The sequence below is a fragment of the Polypterus senegalus genome, chromosome 10 (assembly GCF_016835505.1).
Source record: "Polypterus senegalus isolate Bchr_013 chromosome 10, ASM1683550v1, whole genome shotgun sequence".
In the NCBI taxonomy this organism is placed as follows: Eukaryota; Metazoa; Chordata; class Cladistia; order Polypteriformes; family Polypteridae; genus Polypterus; species Polypterus senegalus.
The window spans coordinates 88363147-88390904 of NC_053163.1; the positions used below are offsets into that span (position 1 = coordinate 88363147).

Below are 27758 nucleotides of genomic sequence, written 5' to 3' on the forward strand. Positions count from 1 at the left end.
GCTGGCCTTAGTGGACATGAATGACTAGATAGACTGACCACCATCAGGAAGTGTCACTGCTTCCTATGGGTGTGGTGCTGCTACTGATCTGTAACATCAGATCTGTTAGACAATTATTTGTAATTTTGTCATGTAAGGAATTTTATGCATTTCTTAACTGGTATTCTATATGATTGTCAAATGTTGTGTCTTGCTTTATTTTCTTGTATCTGTGTAACAATGGCTTGTAACTTTGTAATCTCCTGCTGCAAACAAATTTCTCTCTAGGATAATATAGTCTACCTAAGCTAACCTAACTTAATGATACGAATATAATCTTATGTTCCTCTAATGATAAGTTTTACAGCTTGTCAAGTATGGTCGTTCCCAGAACCGCCTGCAGATTGTCCTGGATACACAGAAGAATCAGCTACGGGAAGTGGTATTTGAAAATGCCAGAGTAAGTATTTCCAGTAGAAAAGGAAAAGTCATTAAATGTTTATTTACAACATACTTTGTTGTGAGATGACCTTTTTACAGCAGATTGCAGAAGCCAAGTGAAAGCAACCTATATGTAAAGGACAAAAGGCAAAATCACATTTAATAGAAGTGAAAATACTTTAAAATTTAACACAAACAAAATTTTTAAATTTCAATACAATGAAACTGTACTTCCTCTTTGCATCATAAATACACTAATTACAGTTAATGATTTACTTATGCTGTCATTTGTCATGTCCAAACTCTATTTGTCTGAATTAAATAAATTAGAGCTACATCTGTAGAGATGACACATCAATACGTTAATCTGGACCAAGTATCAACAACTCAACAAATCTGTTTTGGGAATGCAGAAGAACTGGTAATGATTTAAATCTAGAGTTTACAATTTCGATTCAGAAGGCGAAGAGACAAGTAAGGAACTGAAATTCTAGAATAGTCACTTCTTCTTTCCCTGAGCAGTGACTTGAGACAAGAATTGTGTCTGATTTGTCATCTTAAGTGGCTGTGGAGTCCAATCCTAGAGTCACAAACTTTGGAGATTTCAAATGAAATTGATTTCTGCAAATGTGGGTACTTCTTCGTGTCTCAAAGAGACAAGAATGCTATGCTATGGCTAAATTAGTCCCATCTAGTGATGCTAATCCACAATTTTCTAAGGTAGGCTTTGAGAGTTTCTTTGAACTGCCTCTCCTGAACACTCTGGTTTCACTGACCTCTGTTCACCTGGGAGTAGAAGGCTTGTCTGGAGACACTAAAGTTTGGCATTCTGATGTGGTGGACTGGACAGTGAAGCTGAATCTGCAGTATCATTGCTTTAATGCGATTTAGGTTTGCCTTAGTGAATACAATGAAACTGAACAGAAATCATCTTTTTTGGGCAACACTGTTGGAATCTGTCATGAGATCTATCATGGAAATGATACAAAAAGCCATACACATCATTAGCTTGGTTTCTTTCTTGAGGTATAGGTTCTTGATTTCCTGACAATAGTGTTCCTAAAGGAGGTACTAAAACAGCTGAAGAACTGATGAACATTCTCAGCAATTGTATCATTTTGAGCCAGTTGGCTTCCATGATATGCATAACTTAGTGGTTGGTTACCTGACTGTTCATATTTTGGTAGAGGAGCTAGTCCTTTCCAGTGTGACAGAACAGTCCTAGATTACTGTAGGCCTCAGGAAAGAGTTTTAGGGTAGACTGGATGTCTTCCATGGACTAGGCAAAAATGGTGAGGGAATCTAGATACATTGAGGTTATTGGCTATTGTTGTATATACTTTTGTCCTAGCCTTAAAATAGAATAAGTTGAAATATTTTGTGTCCAATTTGTATTTGGAGATCAGAAGCAGACTATTATGGAGGCAGATACTGAAAGATATTGTTACAATCTTCAACTATGAATTGCAGTGTGAAAACCACCTTATCAGTAAGTAGAAGCCTGGCAAATGTAAGAGAGATGTGAGGAGCAGCAATAAGAGCTATACATAGTTTTCATTGACTTGAAGGAAGGTCTTTGACAAAAGAAAGATCCTGCCTAGACTCAGATGTCCAACCAGGATCCCCGCCTATTTCTTATTAGAACATTAGCATAATTTTGACAAGAACTGTCCATTCAGCAATAAAAAAATTAGCTCATCAATTGTTCTTAAATAACTTGGAGTCAAATGTTGAAACTCTCTAAACTGCCACTCTCTATGGCATTTTTTTTCTTAAAAGACTGCAGTCCACTAATGTGTTCAGTAACTCAGCCATAGCCAGTGCGATTTTCTATGCTGTGGCTAGTATATCTATCTATCTATCTATCTATCTATCTATCTATCTATCTATCTATCTATCTATCTATCTATCTATCAGTTGGTAATTTATTTCATGTGTCAGTAGATGTCTGTAGTTCAAAACACTTTCCAATGTTTTTGTGAAACCCACCCTTAACCTGTTTCCATTGTGAGGCAAGTGTTTAATATCTACACTCAAACATTAGAACAGCCCTTTCAACTGTTATAGTCTGAAATATCAACCTTATCTGTCACTATCCTGAGTCTACTGCACAACCAGAGATTGGCAACTTTATTTTGCAATAGGACGAAAACAGATTGCAAACACTGTTGTGTCATCTTATTGACCCTTTTAGCCCCTCTTATCTGATTTTAAAAATCCAGGCAGCATTAGGACGGAATTCCCCCACCAGTGCTTTGACATTTAGACAGCAAACAGGCTCTCATTTAATGCCTTATTGTGCTGGTTATGGTCACAGTCTTTGATATTTTTGAGATGAAGTCATGAGTTAATTTAGGGCCTGAATGTGTGCAGTTCTGTGTGGAACCCTTAGGACATCTACTCTACAGAGAAACACCAGAGTCAGTAAAATATAAAAGTAAACCCAATTTTTCTGTGCTATGCAGATCTTGACACTCAAATACACCTGAGCACACTGTTATATTAAACATAAAGCAGAAAATAATTTATGCTAATGTGTTGTTGCTCAGGCAGACTGATTACAATAAACAAACTGACTTTGGAAACTTGTAGCATTATAAAATGAGTATTACACAACAGAATTGGGCATAATCACTTTGCAGGGAATTCAAAATGAATCATAGCAGGAAAAAATTATTTTGAGGCAAATGAATTATGATTGGGTCTCTAGACCATTTATGGAAATACAATTGCTGTCATTAATAGTCAAACTGGAGATACTGTACAAAGGCTTCAGTGTTTTTCTCATGTCCTTTTGGTTTTTAAGTTCTGGGGACTAAGATACCCAGACATTCTAGCAAAAGTCAGAGCAGAACAGATATGGACTTGATCAGCATCAGATATCAATTTAAAATATTGTCTTTTTGAAGATAGAAAGGTATCTGTCAGTTAAGTAAATACACAACTGTGTATACTGAGTTGTCTACATTATTTTAAAATGTACTTTTTATCTTTACAACTCACACAGAAGCGGGAAGCGTTTTGCCAGCTACTACAAATGATGAAGATGAGGCATTCAAATCAAGATGAACCGGATGTGATCTCTGTCTTTGCTGGCACTTGGAACATGGGTAAGATTGTTTCCTTGTCTCCTGCAAAATAAATCTGACTAGTTGCTAACCCTAGCTTCTTTAAGAAGTTTGTCATCTCTTTGCCAGTGTAATATTTACTATTGACTGGTTCTCAGCCATGATTGTGTGTTACACTCTCTAAGAGGATTTTTTAAAAATTCTCAAGTCTTCTGTGGTCTCCCTCTTTTTATACCAGTATGTGCAGATATATCTAACATCTGCAGGGTTTTCGGCCTACCAGCATACTGGGAAAGCAAACATTATTTCATCCCAAACTACCCTTCTCTCTGTTTTTTCCTGTGTACCGCCTAGTCTCATCCTTCCTTGTCATCAACTGCATTTCCTAAAACAGGTATCATAAATACTTGAGAACACCTTTATAGAATATTCAAGGTCTATGGCACTTGATCCTCATGAACATTTCTCATGGTTGTAAATCAATGTTTTTCTCAACAGAAAAAAGGACTCTCACTGTAGCTGTTACTTCATAGTTTAATTAAAATTTAAAAAAAAATGGTCACTTTAACATGAGAAATTCAATATGTATGATTTTAGAAAAGAAAGTAAGAGTGAGCATAACTTATTTTTGCAGAATGGACTGCTCTGCCTCTTGGGGTTATAACCTTTGGCCTGCACCTTACTTTTTATACTTATATCCAGCAGGGGGTGCTTTCTCCCTAGGAATTCAGTTGTTTTAACTCCTACTCATTTTATCCAGCATACCAACTTAATAAAAATAGAAAAATTAAAATGCAATGAAAATGTACACTTAGCTTGCTTTAATGCTGATGTTAATGGCCAATGCTGTAACTGCAACTGGAAAAAGTCCATGGGGAAACAGAAAAAAGCAAGCAATGAGCGTAATACTGCAGTGTTCATTATAAAGATCATGTTTTTATTATTATTATTATTTTTTGGTTATCAGTCTTTAAAATTCCCCAAGAATTTACTCTCTGGTTTATAATTTCTACTCCCTTTTTGTTGCACAAACAACCAGCTTAAGACATATGCTTTACCATTTCTAAGAGTATGTAGTTTCTGTTCTCCAGCTTGCTAGAATTCCAGAGATGTTGCTAAAAGCATCTTACATACCCCGAGTTTAGGGTTTTATTTTCACTTCTTTTTCTACAATATTTTGTTTTTAGCCTTGTGGCCTCTTTATCTTGTCAAATGAATTACATTCCTCTAGTCTTTAGTTATTTATGTTGTTAAGTATTTTATTTGTATTTGGTTAAGGAGGAAATGAGGCCTTTAATTGGACTGCAAGCCCCTAATGCTTTAATCAGCATCATGTCACCACTTGGGGACCATCTGAGCTTCTTGCTGTCAATGAAGTTCTGCAGTGGAGGTAGTTCATTGTCGGCTTGCTGCTCCTTGTTTTACTCTCTTTTGGGTATAAATATTGGTTTAGCTGTCTTTTGACCATTTTGTGTTTGATTTTCAGGTTTTTGGAAATTTGGGCTATTTTGTTGGGATTATAGACTTTTTGGCTAGTTAAATTGTATGACTATTCACAATAAAAACCCAGTGAATAGCTTTAAAAATTAATTTAGTGAACTCAGTATTCAACTTTCAATTAATTTGCTTTGTTTTATAACAAGTTAAGTATGTTATGATAGATAGATAGATAGATAGATAGATAGATAGATAGATAGATAGATAGATAGATAGATAGATAGATAGATAGATAGATAATGATGTTTAGAAAGAATAGTGAGGCATAGGTTATTTACTACAACAGTGCCTTCATTTTCTGTTGATCTGAATGGTGACACTAACCTTAAAGTGATAACATCTGTGGGAGACCTTTTAAATTAACAATTTGGAAAAAACAAAAAATAAATCAACAGAAACTCTTTCAGCCCTGGCAAGCATTACCTATTGAAAGCGTGTGGAACTCCTTTCGAGCGAAATATGTTTTCCACTAACATCAGGAACCAATACAAGGCTTATGACTTTATGTTATAATAAAGTTTACTTACAAGAGGCATTAATTATACATTAATTGTATCAAACCTAAGCAAAAAATATTTACATTCTGACCTTAAATGGACAATATGGAGGAAATTAATGGGATGCTTTTTTTTTTTTCCAACAAAACCAATCATTTTCTCTTATGCCATTCAAAAATAACAAAATCACATTAAACTCATTTATCAGCCCAGACTGCAATATGTGCTTACAGTAATGCAAAAAACAAAACCAAATTAAATATTTGTACTAAGTATCTAAAAATAAAACCAAGAGAAATAATGCATCAACTGCAATTTTACTGTTCAAGCAACTGGGAACCAGACAGTGATTATGACATCACCACTGTCTTGTACAAGGAATTCCCATCTATGTGGCTTCCAAGTATAAAGCAAGATTTTGTAAAATATTAATTTACTTAAAGAAAGTACACAAGGGAGGAACAATTGCAAGGGAAACACATAAACATTTGTAACCAAAGAAAAGCAAGGGCCGTAAACAGGAAAGTCTGAGATACAAGAAGAAGTTCACAACATAAAATCAAGTTGTATATCAAATAATTTAGCAGGATATTCAAAAACCCAATAAGGGTCAATTAACAGGGCCAAACTGAAAGATATTTAGTCTTAGTGAGAAAACAATTAGTACTTTCACTAGGATATCTAACAGAAGCTCTTGGTAACCCTATGCCTTAATTTTTGTGACAAATCTACAACCAGGAAGTATGTGATTTTGAACTTTATGCTGGTGATAATATCATGCGCCGCATAATTCCACTCATCCTGCATAGCAACAGTCTGCCAAGCCTGCATCACAAACATAAAAAAATAGTAGCACCCATAATAAAAATAAAATGTGACAGCTAGAAGATATGTTTCATAATTAACATCTTGAAAAGCATTCTAAATTAAAAAAAATTGTCCTGATTACTAAAGCAAAAAATCCAGATGATGACAGTATCTGCCACCAGTGACAGACAAAACAGGTTTCAGTCTCTTTTCATTCTGTGCAGTGGTTTATCCACTCTTCCACCAACCAAAATTAATGTCACAAACATTCTAAATTTACTCAATCATCTTACAGACTCACAACATTCACAACACTCTAGCTGCAGAACCTCAACACCTGTCACCTGGTGACTCCAAGTTCAGTGAGCCCTTAGCAGGAAGCATCTTTTAAACCCCATTCTGTAATTACTTCCAGGATCAGGGACTTTCACTGAAATGTATGCTGTCTTCCCTAAAGTTTCTCTGGCACATGTAAGGATACTTCATTTACCAGTGTGGAATTACCTTTTACAATATAGACTTTGTCTGAGAGCTATCTATCTATCTATGACCATGACCTCAGAGCTAAAGGTGCTGATCCCTATCTCTGGCACTTCACACTAAGAAGTGAATCACTTGAAAGTGTACCGAAGGTCATAGTCAGATGAGGCAAAGAGGACAACATCATTTGCATAAAACAAAAATTCTACCTTAGCCTCCCCAAGAGGACATCCTTACATCTTTGGCTGTGCCTTGATATTCTGTCTTTGAAAGCCACAAACAGAAGTGGTGGCAAAACACAGAGCTGATGGAGTCTGACACCTACAGTGAACAAATTCAGCTTAATGCCAAGTTTGCGAAACAGCTCTCACTGCGTTCATATAGGGCACCCAAGAGTGGCCCTGTTACCCCATATTCCTGCAGAAATTGGCTTTTATACACCAGTTTCCCTATTTATTAGTTACCCACATGTAAGGAGAGTAACACAATGAAAGATGTTTCACTGATCTCATTGTAATCTCTCCTTGGTAGAAAGTCAACACTTGAAAGAGGTTGGTCTATGTGCCCCCTACCATATAACTAATACTCTGTCTCTCTCTCTCTCATGGTTTACCTTTTGTGAATCCTCATTGGTAAAGCTGTTAGGCTCTCTAAGCTTCAACTTATGAGTAGAACACGAGATAAGCTTTGTTCTCAGAGGTTGTGTTTATTTGGTTGGAGAGTCCAGACTTTTGCTCTTTTCAAATCCTTTTCAAATGTGTCCTTGAAGCAAAACACTTATGAAAACAGCTTTGGATATTGTCCCTTTGTGGGCATTTGGATATGTAGGGAGAGCAACTATATGTCAAATAAGTTAAAATTTTACTTTTACTTATTTTTCATTGGGTGATGGGACAACCCTTTTCTGTGGGCATTGCCCACACCCCAGCCACCTGCAGCCACACGCATGGCTTTCATAGTAGGAAAATGGATTTCCTGGAGAATGACAAAACTGACCCAGGAAAAATGAATATGTAATAGAGATAACTTAAAATGCAAATTCTTATTAAGCACATAAGTAATAGTGAAGAAAAATATATAAAATAGGAAAATTTATTTGCACTAAAAACTGTGACAGCAATTAACATTTTTGAAATTTAAGTGCACGACCAAACATGAATTTCTGATACTGTAGACTGAAAGCTGGCAGGAGCCATGACTACAATTAACAGTAAGCATTAACATCAAATTATAAAACTGGTTGGAGGGAAAGACTATTGCCACTTCTTCAATAAACAGCACTGACTAGCTCTTATACAGATATAAGGAGACTTGTTCTTGCAAGCAATCTCTTCAAAATTGTGCAAAGTATAAAGTGTGCAAGTCTTTTTGTATTACATGAAGTGTAATGATTGATTTCAGAAAGTACAATGAATATACAGTATACTCAAAATGATTTGGTTTCACATACCTCTCGAATGTCACCAATAATTGGATCGTTGCTTTCACAGGGAGCACGCCTCCTCCACGTAGTCTTGCCTCTTGGCTGACCTCAGCTGGTCTGGGGCGGATTTTGGATGAGACGATGGTCCAGGTGCCGCATGACATTTATGCAATTGGGACTCAAGAAAATATTTTGGGAGACAGAGAATGGGTTGAACTCTTGAAAGCAGCCTTGAGGAGTATTACTAATATTGATTTTAAGTTGGTAAGTATGGACAAGTCATTGAAAGTCATAGTTTTTGTCATCTAATTTATATTTCTCGAATATCAGGTTCTGAATCATCAAAACATAATCATATTTGTGTTACTTTTAATTCCACTGTATTTTTTTTTTATTTGCTTGACTTACAGGTGGCACTGCAGTCACTGTGGAATATCAGATTGGTGGTACTGGTGAAGCCAGAACATGAAAATCGAATCAGCCAGGTAGACACGGCAAGTGTTAAGACTGGACTGGGCAACACTTTAGGTACATATGCCGATTGCGTGGGACTTGAGGGGCTCATTGACAAAGGTTTTTGTGAAGGTGCATGGCAGACCCTGAAAAAAGGGGGTAAATGAATTTGGAAAAGTATTTGTTTAATGGATTTGAATTTTTAGTAAACTGCTAAATAGGTATGAGATTACATATATGTTTGAAAAAATACTGTGAGTTAAAATATGAACACATTATGTGGATTGTTAATGCAAAAACTCAAATGCAAATGCATGTGCAATTTTTATAAGTATGAGTGTATGACTAAGTGAAGAGTGGGAGGATTCAAAGAATGCACAGTAAGTAAATGGCACAGAGTGCTGGATGAGGAATATCACATGGGATTTAAAATGTTTTCTTACTGAATGTGTTGAGTAATGCTACTGGAAATGTGAATGAATGTGTCTGGGATGGCTGAATCAATTGAAGTGGGTGTCTGATTAATGTGACTGAGTAAACAGGGTACTACTACTACGTGAGTGATTCTGACAGAGCGTCTGAGTGGGCATTTGAGTGTATTTGTCTGCATGAAACAGGAACATAAGGGTGCAGGTATTGTCCAGACTCCAGCTGAGAACTTGATTAATGTGAATATCAACAGACTCTCACGGAGAGTGAATTTTTGAAGCCGACAGGCTAATGATCATCATAACATTTTTTACTAACTCGATTACCTCATTTTGCTTTCTCCCTTTAGGTAATAAGGGTGCTGTAGGTGTGTCTTTTTTTTTCAATGGAACTTCATTTGGGTTTGTCAATTGTCACTTGACGTCTGGCAGTGAGAAAACCATCAGGTAATAAAAAAATGTAGGAAATATTATTTTTTTTCTTCAACCAAAAAGCTTTAGTGGTTATGTATTCTTAGGAAATCACAGAATATTTTATAACATCATGGTCATTTATTAATCAATATTTATTTTAGATGAGAGAGTTACAGAAGGGCTTTCTCAGGTGCATTTGACAGAGAAAAGAATAGGGCATAATTATTTCCAAGAAGAACAAAATAAAAACAATTTTGCACAACATTTAAAGCTAAAAGACAATGTGTGGAACCTTTTTGATTTACTCTTTATCATAAACACATCCTTTATCTGATCATTTTATAATACCTGGCCCTGTCCTTGATAATTTGGGACTATTGGTGTAGCATTTCAATCTGAGTGCAGAAGTACCAGCTAATTCAAAAGAATTACCCAGGGCAGGGGAAGCGGATGTGGCATATCTGTCTGAGATCTCTAAAGCCATTCACTGAAAGTGGAGCAATTGTAGCACTTAATAAAAAATAAAAAATAAAAGAGCTGTTGGTTGTTATGTAATGTTTTGATTAGATTTGATTTGATATACTTTGTTACATCAGTCTTTTCAAATGACCTTTGGGGGACACTTTTTACACTCCATGTCATATTTTTCATTAATTTCATTAAAAATTCTGGGTAGTTTTTCAGCTTTCCTTTTCTGACAACAGTCAGTGAGCTCCTCGTCTGCAAAAAAATGCAGAATTCACAACAGAGATCTGTGGCACCCCAGTAATGCTCTAAGATCATTTCTTCATTTGTTAATGTATATTCTGCTAGATTTTTTTGGGTCTCTAATCCTTGCTAAATGAGATTTTGTGTTTACAGGCTTTTTTGGCTTCTTTGTCAGGAAAGAGACATTTACTAGTAGGAATGGAATGTCTAGGCCCTTTTTAAAAATCAATTTTCCTGTTATCCAGGGTTAGGGGAGCCTGGATATACAATTATGTAGGACATTCAGTTAATGAATTTTGTGCACAAGAGCATTAAAATGAATATACTGTATGCTGCATGTTCTTTGGCATTTGTGCCCTCATTTGACTCGGAAATGCTGACTAAAGAGCTTAAACTTGAACTTTATTGCTTGGTAACTTTGTATATGTAACACTACAACTACCACAAAGATGATAGTGTTGTTGGTAGTGTTATAGTCATAGATAGGAAAACTGGAATACAAGAGGGGACATCATAGCAGCATTATATGCAAAAGCAGCAAACAAGCAATACTATAATACACAATAATACACAGAACAATATGAAACTATGTAGAACCATACACCTCTCTAGCACAATATACTATAAGTCTTTAAAAGTGAACATAATTTAGGCTGAATTTAGAGCTGCTATGATTATTCAATACATGTAACTAGTCAAGGAAAAATCTGAATCTAATCATATCTTCTTAATCGACTAATCTTTACTGTACCTCTCCACAAATTGCACGCCAGCATGTTGTTTTTGAATAGGCTCATCATGGAGGCAGCTATACCACACTCTTCAGAGGAAAGTCTCTCTAAATATCATCCACTCTTCTGTATGGGATTGCTTCACTAACAAAACTGACAAAACAATTGTTTGTTCTCCATGTAAAACACAAATGCAGTTCTCCAGCAGCAATATATCCATGCTTCAATCCTGGAGGAAATGCTCTGAAACTACATCAGTACCATCCGTAATCCACTTACATACACTTCTCCATATTTCAGCCAATGTGCTAGCAGTGAGACAAGTGACATGTTTAAAATAAATATCCACTCACAGCATTTATGAAATATTTTAAATGTTTTCCAGATTATGAGCAAATCACAAGATCTAAAAAACGCAATAAGGCAATGAACAATAAAGACAAAACAATTGTAATGTCCCTAACATTACTTTTTATGTTATTTAAAATTGCCAGGCAAAACATGTGTACAAGATACAAACAAACATGTTAATCTACTAAAAGGAAGAGCAAGTCGGCCTTAAAAAAATGAGATGTCTATGTGTTGTTAGACAGAAAAGTTATGTTAACATTACATATCAAACACACACTACGATTGCTGTCTTAAAATATATTTTGTGATTGAATCCAACATAATCCATAATTTGCATCAGTATTATTGTAATCTCACTGGAACAGCATAATGAATCACTAGAGAATGTTTTGATAAGCATTTTAGGATTTTATAGTAAATGCACACTTCTGTCCCAGGATTTTTTTAGCCAAGGAATCCAAATCTTATGTTGTTTTTCCTTTTAAGTAAGGTTGAGGAAGTTAAAATATTTTTGGGGTTATTCCATGGTACCATTTTTATGGGCGCCACCAGTCTTCAACGATGTACGCGGGTACCATAGAGTTTCCACATAGAGTCATGTGACATTACCAGACAGCCCCCTTAAAAGTATTTCCAGATCATCAGAAGACTTCTAAATACATGTGGTGTTGATGTGTGAATATACAGTGTGGTTTAACATCTTAGCATTTTAAAGTTAGAGACTTTGATTCCTGATTAGTGAATTGGGCTTGATAACAGACTGGCTGGATAGTCAAAAATAATTTAGTTTTTCCCCTCATTCACTGGTATCACATTCAATGACTGCCAAGTTGCATAGTCTTGTGCCTATGATGATTATAAAGTGGTTTCTGAACATGAAATCTCTACAAGGACATTTTTAGGAAAGCCAGTGAAATAAAGCACAACATACATATTCACAGATGGGTTAGGAGAAATGTCAAATGTTACAAAGCAAATCAGGGTGCAAAAGTATACTAAAACTTCATTTTTTTAAACTTTCTCCCACTTTAAAGCCACTAGATGGTGAAAGTGGTGTATATGACTGACTCTTCGTGTACTTCTTAATCATTTCAGACAAAACATTATGCTCTGCAGAGCTACAGAGGTACTGATATGACTACCCACATCTGCAGTAAAGTCATTCTATGTAAAAGTACTCACAGAATAATGTAATGCCAGGATGCAGTCAACAAAATGTGTAAAGTTTCACAATGATCCATAACATGCTGTTCAGTAATTTGTTCTTCAAAAAGTGCAATAATTGTTGATATCTGTTGTATGGGTTTCAGTAAATCAAATTCCAACAAGTGATGTTGTTATGGTAAAAATGTAAAGTAAATGTTCCTTCAAGCGCCTAGAAGCAGTGTTTTTAAAGCACCGTGGCTTGAGTTCTCCATGTTTATGAGTGGCATTTTTATTATTTGGACAGACGTAACCAGAACTACCAGGATATTTTGCGTCTTCTGTCACTTGGGGACAAACAGCTCAACTCCTTTGATATTAGCCTGCGTTTCACTCACCTCTTTTGGTTTGGAGACCTAAACTATCGGCTTGACCTGGATGTGCAGGTAAGTCTTCTTGGAATATATGTGTTTCTTATTTAATCTGCCATGTTTAAATTTTTCATTTTTTTTCCAGCTGATTATGTGTGTTTACGTCTCTCTTTCTGTGCCTAGGAGATTCTCAGACAAGTTACCAAACAAAACTTTGCAGAGCTGCTATGTGCAGACCAGTTATTCAGAGAACGTGAGAAGCGAAAGGCCTTCCTCCAGTTCAGTAAGTGACTCTTGTCACATATTTGCCATGTTATTTTCCACAATTCTCTAGTAATATGACATGACAAGAGAAGAAATTGCTAATACAAAAATATTTCTAACATGAAATGAAAATTGAATTTTGATTGGTCTAGCCAAGATCAATGAGTGAAGGACCCAAAATTTCCATTACATGATCACAGTCACCAGGGGCCTCATGTATAAACGGTGTGTACGCACAGAAATGTTGCGTAAGAATTTTTCCACGTTCTGATCATGATGTTTAAAACCTACACTTGGCGTAAAGCCACGCACTTTTCCATGGTACCTCATACCTTGTCGTATGCAAGTTCTCCGATCGGTTTTGCAGACTGGCGGCACCCAGCGTCAAAGCAGTACTACTGTTCCTGTGTGGTTACTCCTTATTTTCCTGATGCGGCTTTATAAATACACTGAAACTAACTGCATATTGTTTATTAGTGTAATGCATCTCATTGTAATTAACCAGTAACAATATAATGGTCCAGGGAATAGCCATAGTATTCCAAATATCATAACTGCTTTAGTGTTGTTACTCTCACTGCACCTTCTTCTTTTTCTTCTTTCAGCTGCTTCCGTTAGGGGTTGCCACTGTGGATCATCTTTTTCCATATTACTCTCACTGCACCACTCAGAGTATTGATATCACTGTATCTGAGTGGGGAATCACAGCAGCAGCTGATTGGAAAGAGAATTATCGGTATACAGTACAGTATCAAGCACACACTACCTCAGCCACGGCAAGACGTTTCAAAGCCTTTCCTGTACGGACCTCACGGTTCAGAAACAGTTTCATCCCAAGAACTATAAATGCACTCAATCAATTGCTCCTTGTAGAACTGTTTGTACTTATAAGTACAATCACCTCACTGTAAACTTGCACTACAGTTATAATATTGCACAACCTGAGCCACTTTATAAAGCGTGTATTTAGATATGATGACGATATCATTTTTAAGATGAAATGCAGCAAAATATGTTTATTATATTATACAGGTAAAACTTTAACTTCATTTAAATAATCTATATTCTTCACTGGGACTGGAATGAGGGATAGAATAATTAAACATGTACTACGAAGATATTTTAATGTTCCTTAAATGTTTTGAAGAATCGGCGCTCTAAGCTTACAGATGGCTTAACGTTAATTACAGAGCTGATTGTGTGGCGATCGGTTACTTATAGAAAGAAAACCAGGGACTGCAGGGGCGGCCACGCCAATATATATCTATACTAATAAAAGGCAAAGCCCTCACTGACTCACTCACTCACTCACTCACTCACTCATCACTAATTCTCCAACTTCCTGTGTAGGTAGAAGGCTGAAATTTGGCAGGCTTATTCTTACAGCTTACTTACAAAAGTTAAGCAGGTTTCATTTCAAAATTCTACACGTAACAGTCATAACAGTCGATAACGGTCGACAACGTCCGCCATGTTGAACTTTCTTATTTATAGCCCCATCTTCACGAAATTTGGTAGGCGGCTTCCTACGCAAACCGAAAACGATGTACATATTTATTTCGATGGTATGACGCCACTGTCGGCCACCATATTGAACTTTCCAACGTCACTAATTTTCCAACTTCCCGTGTAGGTAGAAGGCTGACCCCATCTTCACGAAATTTGGTAGGTGGCTTCCCTGCGCTAACCAAAACCGATGCACGTACTTATTTCGATGGTATGACGCCACTGTCGGCCGCCATATTGAACTTTCCAACGTCACCAATTCTCCAACCCCATGTAGGTAGAAGGCTGAAATTTTGCAGACTCATTCCTTACAGCTTACTTACAAAAGTTAAGCAGGTTTCATTTCGAAATTCTACGCGTAACGGTCATAATGGTCAACAACGTCCGCCACGTTGAACTTTCTTATTCATGGCCACATCTTCACGAAATTTGGTAGGTGGCTTCCCTGCACGAACCGAAACCAATGTACGTACTTATTTCGGTGGTATGACGCCACTGTCAGCCGCCATATTGAACTTTCCAACGTCACTAATTCTCCAACTTCCCGTGTAGGTAGAAGGCTGAAATTTTGTACTTATTTCGGTGGTATGATGCCACTGTCGGCCGCCATATTGAACTTTTCCATGGTCTTTGTTACTTATGGGCCCATCTTCAAGAAATTTGGTACGTGGGTTCCCAATGCTAACTGAATCCTACTTACGTACATATATACGTCTATAGCCTGCAGCTCGGTCACTGTGTGAGGCGGCGTTGGCTCCCCCATCCCAACGCCTCCCACATTGTTGGCTGCCTGCCTATATAAGGCCGTCCGTCGCTCCAGTTTCTATATTCCCTTCCTTGCTTCACCACGGGATCCACGTCTTCCTGCTGATAACTACAGCCTTTTTATTTAATCCACGGCTTCTCTGCTGTTTTATTGTTAATTTTCTACGATTATAGTTATTGTATAGGTATTTTAGACTTACATTACAATGTTCAGGTACCCATTTCCTTTATCATTCCCACCGTACCCCCATTAACATGTCTATCGAGGTGATCACCATCGATCAAAGAACTGTCACTTACCGAGTGGTTTCCATGCCCGGAGATGGCACCTACCTTTTCCATTCTCTTTGTTACATATTGCACGGCCATATCAGGCTCACTCTTGATATCCGGAGGAACATTGTGTCTTATGTATTGAATGACTGGGACAGATTCAAGGTGTGGACTGATGACGGTACAGGAGATAATTATTCTACACAGGAGCACTATAAGAGTGAAATGCTTAAGCCCTTCACCTATGCATCTGCATGGGAGTTGATAGTTGCCGCTGAATTGTTCGGTTGTCACTTTCAAGTGTACCGAAATGGCCAAATATTTTACACCTTTCGACAACCGCCAATGCCTCTTAAACATCTTAGATTGACAGGTGACGATTTCAGTAGTGGACACATTGATGTTTATGAATGTTTAAACTCTCAAAAGCTGGATGTGAAGTTATCGATGAAACCGGTTGGATACTTACAACGCTTGACAGATGCCGAATGTCTCTTCAACACAAGTCCTGCAAATACTGTCGTAATTGAAACAAACCATTAAGCTCAAACCGATTATGACAGCAGCAATCCAAGCTGTGAGATTTGAAACAAGATTACTGTTCACATGGCCAACTCTACGTTGCATGCTCAAGAGTAAGCTCAGTGCACAGCTTGGTCATATTACAACTGGAGGGCCGAACTCACAATGTGATATACAAAGAGATCCTTAACAAATAATTATTGGTATATTTTCCCTCAGTTTAAAAAGGTTTAATTTTCTTCTTAATAAAAATTTTAAGGCAGTACTTCGCTTCTGTGAAGCGCGGGTATTTTGCTAGTTGAATATGAAACAGAAAGAGAAAATAAAGACACAGCTAAAAACGCAGTGGCAAATTTCGACAAAAGTTAAACGCTTGTGTCATGAGCACGAGGCGGCTATGCAGTGTCTGCAATGGACGTGACCATCCGCCGTGCATAAGATACCATATTGACATTGGCGGGCGAAGGAGCAACCAATTCTTTCTCTGCCCAGGGCGCCACAAGCCTAGAGCCGCCCATGAGTACTGCTGTAATAAATAATTTTATCGAAGGTCGCGCACAATCACTGCGCCGTGAAACCCATGTTTAATAGTGTGCTTTAACTCCTATCATCATGAAAATGATATCACGTATACATCTCAGTATTTTAGTTATTCTTTGAGCTGTAATATCATGAATGTAATGGATTCTGTGTCCAGTCGGAGGAAGAGAGCCGGTTAAAGAAGCAAGTAGTGATTCACACACATAGGCACATAGAAAATCAAATACAAAACAAAGCATTTAACGTGCTTCTTTAATTACGATGTGATTTGAGAAACTGGTTAATTAAACGATTTTAAGATGACATTTATGATGTTCTACTTTAATGACAAAATAAACTACGTAATTAAAGTGGAAATGTCGAGATTGAAGTTGACATTTCGTGCTTTTTTCCCCACTGTGTGCCTTTTTTTCTCTGTACCCTAATAAGCTTTTATATGACACTCAGAAGGTGGGCTACGACTTGCCTTTTCACGGCGACTTTGATATCTGAGCTTTCAAGTTTCTCCAGCACGCTATGTAACTCAATCAACTTCCTTTTGTTGATTATACCACAGTTTAATTAAACAAATAGTATGTTTTTCCTTTGCCTCCACTTGGTATTCGCTGAAATTCTTACATTTTCCTATTGTCTTTTCACAGAAGGCTGAGCTTAAGGGCGATTTATATTGATTTGCATATTCAAAGAGGCGTAATTCTGGGAGGAGGTGGGGCGGGACATAAGGCGCGTGCACGAGTATTACTTTTCATGCTGACTGGGATTTATGTAGAGGAAGAACGTGGAAGTTGGAGTACGCACAGATTCCTGCATCTGGATTTTTCTGTGCATAAGCACATTTCGGCTTTTGTGCTTACGTCATGTTATAGTACGGCGTTATGCATGAGGCCCCTGGAGCTTATGCCAGCATGATAGATGCAAGGGAGGTGCAAGGAAGCAACCAGCTTCATATGCACATCGACTCGATTCAGAGATGAAACCTAACCTGACATATGTAAATGTCATTGGGTTGCAGAAATAAACCATAGTGCATGCAGAAATTCCACACAAACACAGAAAGAATGGTGATTAACCTGTGAGCTGAACCCTAGTCCTGGAGTTGTAAGGTTTCTGCACTAACCATTGTATCAGTATGATTTTTGAATATACCTAATTTAGAAGTACCAGATGAAATACTGTACACAAGGTGGTGTCAGAAATATCTTGGTTTCACAGAGAAAGCATTGCTTTGAAATGTGATGTAATGATCCTAAACATCCCTTCTTTGTTTAAGTGAACATTTCAAAACTTTACTTCTACACTACCTTCCCACTCACTACTTCATTATAACATCAATTTCTTTGCAGATGAAGAAGAGATTACGTTTCCACCAACCTACCGATATGAGCGGGGCTCACGGGACTGTTACCTCTGGCAAAAATGCAAAACTACTGGGGTAAGATATGCCTATCATTTCTATGTGTGTTTCTGTTTTGAAAAGGAAAGTTTCAGTTACATTGCCATATGCAACAAGAATGGAAAATGTAATCAGAAAAATATGATAAGAATAAAGTAAATGATTTCCAGTTGAACAATGCAATTATGTTTCTGTCACAGATACAGTGCCCTGTAATGGACCAGCACCCTGATTTGTGCCTAATGTTGCTGAAATTTACTCTGATTTTCCACAACCCAGAACTGTGTATGCAGGTTAGACAGTAGATGGAGGGACAGATTCAGCTGTTGTCTGAGAAGAGAGGGAGAGGGAGGGAGGGAGATTGGTAGGGTAGTAACAACCAAAATACAGTTTGGCTCACTTGAATAAGTAATAGAATCTATTGTGTTCTGGTATCTCATTCATTTTATTGATTGTAAGGACTTTATAATAATTAATAAATTAAAAAGAAGTACTAAATATACCATTGTTTCTTAGTCAGATCTGAAGAGATATCCAGTCTGTTACCCATCTGGAAGCAGAAAAGAAAAATATTTTACATAAAGTAATAACTCTAAAAAACAGAAATGCTTTATGCAGTAAGTTAGTAGTAGTTCCACTGCAAAATTAATTGTCAACAACACTTACAAATGCCACCCAGATTTGAATAAACTTTTAAACTGTTGTTTGAGCAGTGAATTTCATTTTGTCTCATTTTATTTTCATTGAGTTAGGATTTTTCCACTTGACTAAGATAAGAATGTGTGCTAACAGTGAAATGAAGAGTTCATTTAACAGTAATGTCCCACTAAGTGTAATCACAACATGAGCTTTTTAAAAGATTAGGGATTATTGTGATTCCAGAACTGTCATTAATAAGAAAAGGTTTTCCTCCAGTAAGGCGTGAGAGTGCACTTTCCCAGACAGTGTGACATAAGTACCTAATGACATCACCCAGAAATAGGATCTTGACCCAGGTGCATTTTGGATAATCTGTAAGGAGCAACATCTGTGCAATACACTATCTGAGTTGTCAACCCATGCCTTGAGTGTGGTTGTAGTTTGTCAAAAGTTGATTTCCATTCACAATTTGAAAATTTAATTGGAAGGTCCTGTTTTGCCACTGCTGTCTCTGATTATTTATAGGTGTGTCTTTATAAAAACCTGGTATAGTTAGGAAAAATTGCTTTTATATGTATCAGTCTTTTTTATATCACTGCTTCATTGCCCTACTTGAGCTGCTCTCTGCCACCTCCTAACTTCATCACAACAGCCCCTAAAATATGTTTCTTTGATGCTGGCTATACAACACAAGGCTAGCATTCCATTAGCTACTCCATGACATAGTTCAAATTATGAAGACCACTCTCTCCTGACCCTAGACACATGAACATGAATGGTACCGGACATAGAGGCTTTTTGATGTATAGACAGTCAATAACATGTTCATGTTATCGCTGATGTTCAGTTGCAGACAATTCTATCTGCACCAAGAAACAAAGTTCTCCACCTGACTCCTATTCTCTGTCTCATATTGATACACCCATAAATGCAGCATCATCTGAGAATTTCTACAAGTGACATGACCTGGTGTTTTATTTATAGTTGGAGGTGTACAGAGTGAAGAGAAAAGGAGACAGGACTTAGGACTTTTCTTAGTGGTGCTCCAGTATTTCTCACATCCATATCAGAGACACAGTCCTTGAGTCTCACAAACTGTGGTCTGCCCAACAGATAGTCTATTATCCAGGACACCATAGGCTCATCACCTACAGATCTCTGAGCTTACACCTTAACATGGATGGCTGGATGGTACTGAAGGCAATGTAATGGCTGGTTTATAATGGAGACCATAGACTAAAATTTGAATGAAAATTTGTGGTGAAGAAGCTTCAAGAAAACAAAAATTATAAGACTAAAGTGCCTTCTTTTCCTGCTCACTTTTCTATTTGATGTTACTGCTAACGTATTTAGACAGGCCTATGCGTCATTGATCCTCATAAAGTATTCAGCATTTTGGGTCATGAATTTTCTCCATCACAACTTTTGTCTAAATGTTTTATAGAAATATTGAATGTCTTGATATCTATGATCTGCTTTCTAGGTACGAACCACTGCTCCATCATGGTGTGATCGCGTGCTTTGGAAGTCATACCCTGAGACTCACATTACCTGTACTTCTTATGGTGAGACCAGCTTGAAAATATCTGCAATCAAGCTAAATATTCACTAATCTATATATATATATATATATATATATATATATATATATATATATATATATATATATATATAAAATTCAACGTCTGTCTTTCTGTCTGTATGTATGTCTGTCAGCTTCTCATGAGAGAATTTAGGCTGGGGTTTTTTTTCTGTAATTTGCTTGAACATTCCATTTGACATTTTGCGACTTCTCTCATTGCGCTAAGTATCATAGCTCCCTTGCAGTAAAGATTTATTTACGCAAATTCAAGAGAGAGGCTGTGGGCCAAGGGGAGATGAGCAGGGCCCTCCTCACTAACACACCAGCCTCCATTTGAGTGGGTCTACCTTTCGCCACATGTTGGGAGCGTACCTTGCCTCTGCTTAGTTGGCAATACCTTTTTGTTCAACACACATTATTATTTACAGATTGTTAAAGAGTAACGTTTGATGTTTTTGAGAGAGGGCTCAGAGCTTTTCTCCCCACGCGGGGGACGCTCTCTTGTCATAGCTGAATACAATCAAAAACAGCAAACATTTGACATTGGATTTACCTACCTTCAGCTTGGCCAGACTTACATTTTTTACACTTCTTTATTGATTTTTAAAGTTTGTCCTGTTTCACTAGTATGTGGGGGCGAGGCTGAGGGGGAACAGCTAATTCTAAAATAACTTCTATGGAAAAAAATCGTTAACTTGCTCTACTAGAGTTATCTTTATTGTTAATTCTTGTGAATGTGTTGTCAGTGCGATTTGGGTTTGCCTTAGTGAATACAATGAAACTGAGCAGAAATTATCTTTCTTGGGCAACACTGTTGAAATCTGTCACAATATCTCTCATGGAAATGATGCAAAAAGCCATATACATCATTAGCTTGGTTTATTTCTTGAGGTATCGGTTCTTGATTTCCCAACAGTAGTGTTCCTAAAGGAGGTACTAAAACAGCTGAAGAACTGGTGAACATTCTCAGCAACGGTATCCGTTTGAGCCAGTTGGCTTCCATGATATGCATAACTTGGTGGTTGGTTATCTGGCTGTTCATATTTTGGTAGAGGAGCTAGTCCTTTCCAGTGTGACAGAACAGTCCTAGATTACTGTAGGCCTCAGGAAAGAGTTTTAGGGTAGACTGGATGTCTTCCATGGACTAGGCAAAAATGGTGAAGGAATCTAGATACATTGAGGTTATTGGCTATTGTTGTATATACTTTTGTTCTAGCCTTAAAATAGAATAAGTTGAAATATTTTGTGTCAAATTTGTATTTGGAGATCAGAAGCAGACTATTATGGAGGCAGATACTGAAAGATATTGTTACAATCTTCAACTATATGAATTGGAGTGTGGAAACCACCTTATCAGTAAAGAGAAGCCTGGCAAATGTAAGAGAGATGTGAGGAGCAGCAATAAGAGCTATACATAGTTTTCAATGACTTGAAGGAAGGTCTTTGATAGTTGGAAAGCCCCAGAAAGATCCTGCCTAGACTCAGATGTACAACCAGGATCCCCACCTATTTCTTATTAGAATATTAACATAATTTTGACAAGAACTGTCCATTCAGCAATAAAAAAGTAGCTCATCAGTTGTTCTTAAATATCTTTGAGTCAAATGTTGAAACTCTCTAAACTGTCACTCTCTATGGCATCTTTTTTCTTAGACTATCTAATTAATTAAGTGGCATACCTTATTTAACTATTTACTGAAAAATCAGCATTAAATATTACTACTGTTTAAATGTCAGAACATCAATGGTACATGAAAAACTGAGCAAATTCTGGAGGTGTACTCATTCTGACTTCTTTTATATTATATTCTTCCAGGCTGCACTGATGACATTGCTACAAGTGACCACTCTCCTGTCTTTGGAACATTCCAGGTTGGAGTAACATCCCAGTTTATCTCCAAGAAAGGTAAGATTCACCCAGTGAAAAGAAATTTAGATCATTTCTGGCAACAAGAAAGATCAAGAGGAATGCTGAGATGCTAACCCTAGGTTATATTCCACCTCTCTCACATGTCTTCTGAGACAGACCCTACTTCGAATACAGAACAAGCCTGCATTGTTTTAGACGGAATTGATGCCATTCTTAAGACAAGCAGCAAATCGAAGTTCTTTATTGACTTTCATTCCTACAGCCTGGAAGGTGCATATACATTCCCTTTTATCTCATGTGTACTGATTGCTGTTCAATATTCAATGTCTAACATAGAGTAAATAAATCACACTCATTTCAGAATTCAGGAGATCAGGGGAGAATGACTCGCAGAGCAGTGAGATGATGGGTTTTCTGAAATTGTCCTGGTCAGCCAAACAGCTTCCCAAGGTGCTAATTAAACAAAACCTTTAGTGTAAAACACAAGAACAGGTCTTCTTTAGCTGTGCACTCACTGTCTTGCCTTCCTTTTACAGCTCACTCCAATCTTGTCTGACATGGAGTATCTTCGTGGTCAGCATTTGCTGATTTCTATTAAATCAAGTGATGGATTTGAGTCATATGGTACAGTATCTGTTTATAATTAACACACTTACGGGGAACAGACATCGTTATAAAATACCTGTGTTCTCAGTTTCCGAGAACTCTTTAAATATTTTTCTCTTCCTTTTTTCTGCTTCTGTCTTTGTCACCATTGGTCACTTGGTGTTGTAATTCATACTTTTTTGACCTTTTGATTTTATTTTGCATTATGAGCTTTGCTGATCTTCTAGTTAACTGTTTGGCATTGACCTTGGGATGTCTCCTGCCTATTACGTCGCCTAGTCTGTCACAGCTTCATTTCCTGGTCCACTCATCAGCCTGTTAGCCTTGCTAGTCAAATTTGCAGTGTAAATCACAACACTTTTGCTTACTATCTCCATACACTAGCCTCAAATGATAGTATTATCAATGATACAATGGTAGAAAAATATTCATGGATTGGGTTCCGTTCCAAGTGGTGCTGTGATGTTCCTTTTCATTCAGATAGCCAGACCTTTAAATATGCTCGTCGCTGCCTGTCTTTGTCAATGTACAATATGGTGACAAAATTATTTTTTTGAGGATCTGTAAAGCCACTCAGCAGGGACCAAACATATACCGACCTTTTGAAGTTGAAATGGACTCATAAGACCTCAATGCACCCTGCCTATACATTAGATCCAAAGCTCTCTTGACCCACAAGATCTGTGTTCTTAATTATTAAGCATCGAAGAGTAGGGAAACAGTCCCAACTGTGTTATGAAAATTTCAGTGCAGATATGTGAATCGTAAAATTAGGTGATCATGAACTCAAAGTGTTTGTAATAGCCATCATATTACTTTAATGATAATCAGAACTGCATGGTTGAGTGGCAGTAAAATGGTAAGCAGGTACACTTAGCTCTGCATTTCATGAACCCCTGGAGCATTAACTTTATATTCTACCACCCTGGGAAGCTTCTAGAAGACAGGTGCTAACTCTCAGGGCATTGAATAAATAAAGCATTGCATAAAATAATTCGGGCTGGGGGTTATACATAGGATCATCAGGGACACAGAAAAAGTGAATGTGACTTCAGAAATTGCTCTAATAACAGTGGCTAGTTACAGTAGCTGTTATATTACCAGGCATTTCCTGTAGCCATACCAAGGGCAAGGTGATTCTTCTGAAAGTAATGCTGTGGATCATTCATTGTTAAATAAACTCATTTGTTACTCGGTTTAAGCCTCATTCAGTGTATGTGTGTCTCATCATCTCTGTGTTTGTTACAGTGTTATTCCTGATGCTGTTCTGAAGTGCCAACAATTACCTCATGCTTAGCACAATATCAAACCTTATTATGTTTCCCTTCTTCTTCTTTTAATAGTTTAATTAGCATTATTGTTATCTTTCTGGTGAAATAGTAACATTAGTATGAAAAAACTACAAAGTGTCACCATGATTTTCAACAAAACTACTGTACAAAATGTCATCATGAGTACCAATTTGTGGCTTGGGCTGCTATAAAATCATGATGTCATTCATTCTCAAAAGTGAACTCTTACTCCTAGCTGGGAGTAGGATGTTTCATAACTGCTTGTCATGTCCTGCTCTGATGTAGGACAAATTCTTATCCTAGTCTGACTTTTAGCGCAATTCTTTGGAGTCATTTTGAGATGCTTAATAAATATGGACCCTGTTTTCCAAAGATAGCCGTAAATCCTATGTCTCCATGCTCCTCAGGGTCTATAGGTATACGCATTATCAAAACCAAGTTCCCAGCTAGGAAAGACAATGGGGCTTTTCTGGGCTGACACATGCTAACATTGAATGTTTCCTCTTGTGATTTAAGCTAGAAACATCAATTGCCCTACCCTAGTGTAATGCCATAAACTTTAGTCTGTTTCCACTCAATCCATAGTGTGACTAGACCATATCCTTTGCACTTCTTAAACCTTAAATCACTAAAGTGAACGCCTAACTGTAAAAATGTTCAAATACAGATGTATTTGAAGCATTTTAACTAACAGGAAAACTATTAAATTATTAGGTGTTTGCAAAATTTACAGTTTTTTAAAGCAAAAAAAGTAGACTTTCCTAAAAAAAATAAATAAATCAGGAGACAATGAATATATTATGTACATTAAAGAACCATCAATAACAAATCAAATCAAATTAAAAATATATTGAACAATTATTATAAAGGTAAAGTTGAATAAATTGGACTGTGCAGCTGCATGAATAAAAGGTAAAATACCACTTCCAGTTAGCAGAAATAGCCCAAAAGTTGATGGAATTCTACGTTTTGTATCTAATACTTGTTTGCAAAATTTGGTTGACCAAAGTGAAAGTGTTTACATACACACACAAACACAAAGACTGACACACAGACATAATTGAAAAATGGAGGAATTTTTGGAGAATTCAAATACTTTGTATACGAGAAAGTAAAAATCAGTTTTAAGAAAGAATCTTAACCATTAGTGCTTGATGGAGACATGTTCTGTTTTTCATATGCTTGAGGCATCTGTTTATCAGTCACTTCAAGTTTCTAACTCAGACTATAAGCTTTGCACACATCTTTAGCGTTTCTTGAATGACAAGTAATGCTAATATATTTTTAACATTAACTACTTGAACTATATTTTGTACACTTCCCCACCCCCTGTGCAGGTGAATGCTGTATTGCTTTTCGCTCTCTAATTGGCAGTACACCACAGCAGTTTGAGACATTTTTGATACACCGTGGGGAAGAAATGGGCTCTGTTCGTGGCTGGATTCAAGTCTATGTTCCCAAGGACCACTGCAACACAAGGGAAAGGATTTATGGTAATTCAAGAATCTTTATTGTCTCCCTCATACTTTCAGAAATTCTAAAATAGTGTAATCAGAAATTCTGTAGTCATGTCCATACGAGGCATTGTCCATCTCTCATAAGGTGAAAATTAAGATGTAGTACAGTATACGAGCCTAAAGATTTTTCAGAAACAATGATTCTGCTTCATTTATTTGTAAAGCAATCGATTTTAAAGTTAATCGTAACCTCAGGATTTCTATAAAGGATAGAGAAATTGATAGATATATGATCTATATTGGAATATATGCACTTCACTTGTTGACATGCCATAGAGTCTTCATGCAAGATTACTTGTTCTAGGTGCAAATTCCAGACTTTCAGCTCAATGCCACTTATTGTTGATACTCCCCTACCTATTTTCCTTAAGACCTCTGGAATACTATTAGTCCAACAGTTACTGCACAAATGGTATATTCAAAAGTCACTTTAGTGTTTTGTTTCAGTGTGCTCCTTAAAAATACAGTACAATTACAACTATGGGCATGTTATAGCATGTTTATCTTTGTACAGAATGGTTTTGCTTTGAAAAGGATGAAAGCAGTGGGCATTTATCTTCACTTCAAGCCAACAGTGACAGGTATGATCTTTTCAAAGTATGTAATGTTGAAAGCCTTTTAAAAGTTGGTGTATGGGGGAACCTCACGTTGAATCAATGACAAAAGGAAGCAACACTGAACACTACATTTTGATTACAAATTAGTAAAATTTCCATTTGAAAAATGCTATCTCCTTATTTCATGCAGTTTGACTTCTGTCAAGTTACACTAACACCTTATTTTGGCTGCAAAATAAAGATGAACAGACAGACAGATAGACAAACAGACATTAGATAGATAGATAGATAGATAGATAGATAGATAGATAGATAGATAGATAGATAGATAGATAGATAGATAGATAGATAGATAGACTTTATTTGTCCCTAAGGGAAAATCACTCAAAAGCTTAACAAAAGTATATAATGTAAAAAATGCATAATATTTAATTAAGCAATCATCAGATGTGACAAATTTGTATGACTTCAACATTTCATGTGACCTGCAGGCTACACTAGTGAAATACTGTATATGGTATTCAGGCATTTACTTTGTTGTCCTTTTAATTGTGATTGAAATCTACTGAATTACATTTTGATGAGATGGAAGGCTTAAGTGGTCATATAAAACCTCTATTATAAATCCTCACAGAGTTTAAGTCATGAATTTTACTGGGGTATTATATACACAGCTAAATAAAATTATTTTAACTAAAGATTATGCTTTACACTGTTTTTCTCCTTAATGTATATTAAAACTCGAAACTCTGAACATCTGTCTCTATGCTTTTGCTGTTTTAGGACCCCTTCTGCTCCACTCGCTGCTCTGCCAAGCAGTTACATTAATCCTGCCTACTACATGTTTGAACATTTTCCTCCACCAAAGATGAAGCCTTTAGATGCCTGTAGCTTTCCTATGTCTTCTGACTCAAATGCAGTACCCAGCAAAGACTTCATATTATACCCAAAACTTATTTCAGGAAGCAATAAGGGAGGTCAGAAAACCTGCAACTCTAACTTTGCTGAAATTGAAATCCCAACCTACCCATCAAATTTTGAGCTTTGTAAAGACTTTGGAACTCAATCAAGTAAGTCCTACCAACTTTTTCCAAAAAAAGAAAAACCTCTCCTTAATTCAGGGCAAAGAAGGGAAAATGTGGAAACCAGTCATCACAAGGATAAACCCCTCTTTTCCAAAGAATTCTTCACAGTCCATAAAAATCATGATGAACTTTTACGGAGCCACAGTAATAGCTGTAGGGATCGCCTAAAGGTGTATAATGATCATCTGCCCACACTGTATAAATCCCAGCCCCTTTCAGTGTACAAAGACAAGCCTAACTCTTCTAAGGATCTTCTGCTTCCTCTACACAGAGAACAATTTCAGAGGTCTGCAAGATCAGAAACATTTGTCTCTCGGATGCCAGAGCCTCTGCCTGGACCACCCATTGGTGACCACTCCTTCACTGCTTTGCAAATTGCAAAATCCCTAAGTGATATTGACTTTAAGCCATTTAAAAATGATTATTCAGTTCCCAAGCAGCAAGCTCAAGGACGTAATTTAAGTTGTGAAATGCTTGATCCCACAGAGGGGTGGCAAAGAATAGTCAGAATGAAGCAAGGACTTCGTCAAAGTGAAAGAGAGGTACAGAATGAAAC

At 37.0% G+C, this 27758-nt stretch overlaps 1 protein-coding gene across 1 annotated transcript in view; it reads left to right on the top strand.

The window, feature by feature from the left end:
- The window catches only part of inppl1b (inositol polyphosphate phosphatase-like 1b), a 105910-nt gene that overhangs the window by 67868 nt on the left and 10284 nt on the right, over positions 1–27758 (top strand). The window contains exons 10-25 of the mRNA XM_039766143.1: positions 339–439; positions 3428–3530; positions 8260–8456; positions 8603–8720; positions 9424–9520; positions 12728–12866; positions 12975–13074; positions 18005–18093; positions 20177–20258; positions 22092–22181; positions 22302–22415; positions 22507–22595; positions 22682–22769; positions 25381–25536; positions 26075–26141; positions 26901–27744. Of these exons, the coding sequence (XP_039622077.1) occupies positions 339–439; positions 3428–3530; positions 8260–8456; positions 8603–8720; positions 9424–9520; positions 12728–12866; positions 12975–13074; positions 18005–18093; positions 20177–20258; positions 22092–22181; positions 22302–22415; positions 22507–22595; positions 22682–22769; positions 25381–25536; positions 26075–26141; positions 26901–27744 (2474 nt within the window). The remainder of the gene's footprint in view (positions 1–338; positions 440–3427; positions 3531–8259; positions 8457–8602; positions 8721–9423; positions 9521–12727; positions 12867–12974; positions 13075–18004; positions 18094–20176; positions 20259–22091; positions 22182–22301; positions 22416–22506; positions 22596–22681; positions 22770–25380; positions 25537–26074; positions 26142–26900; positions 27745–27758) is intronic.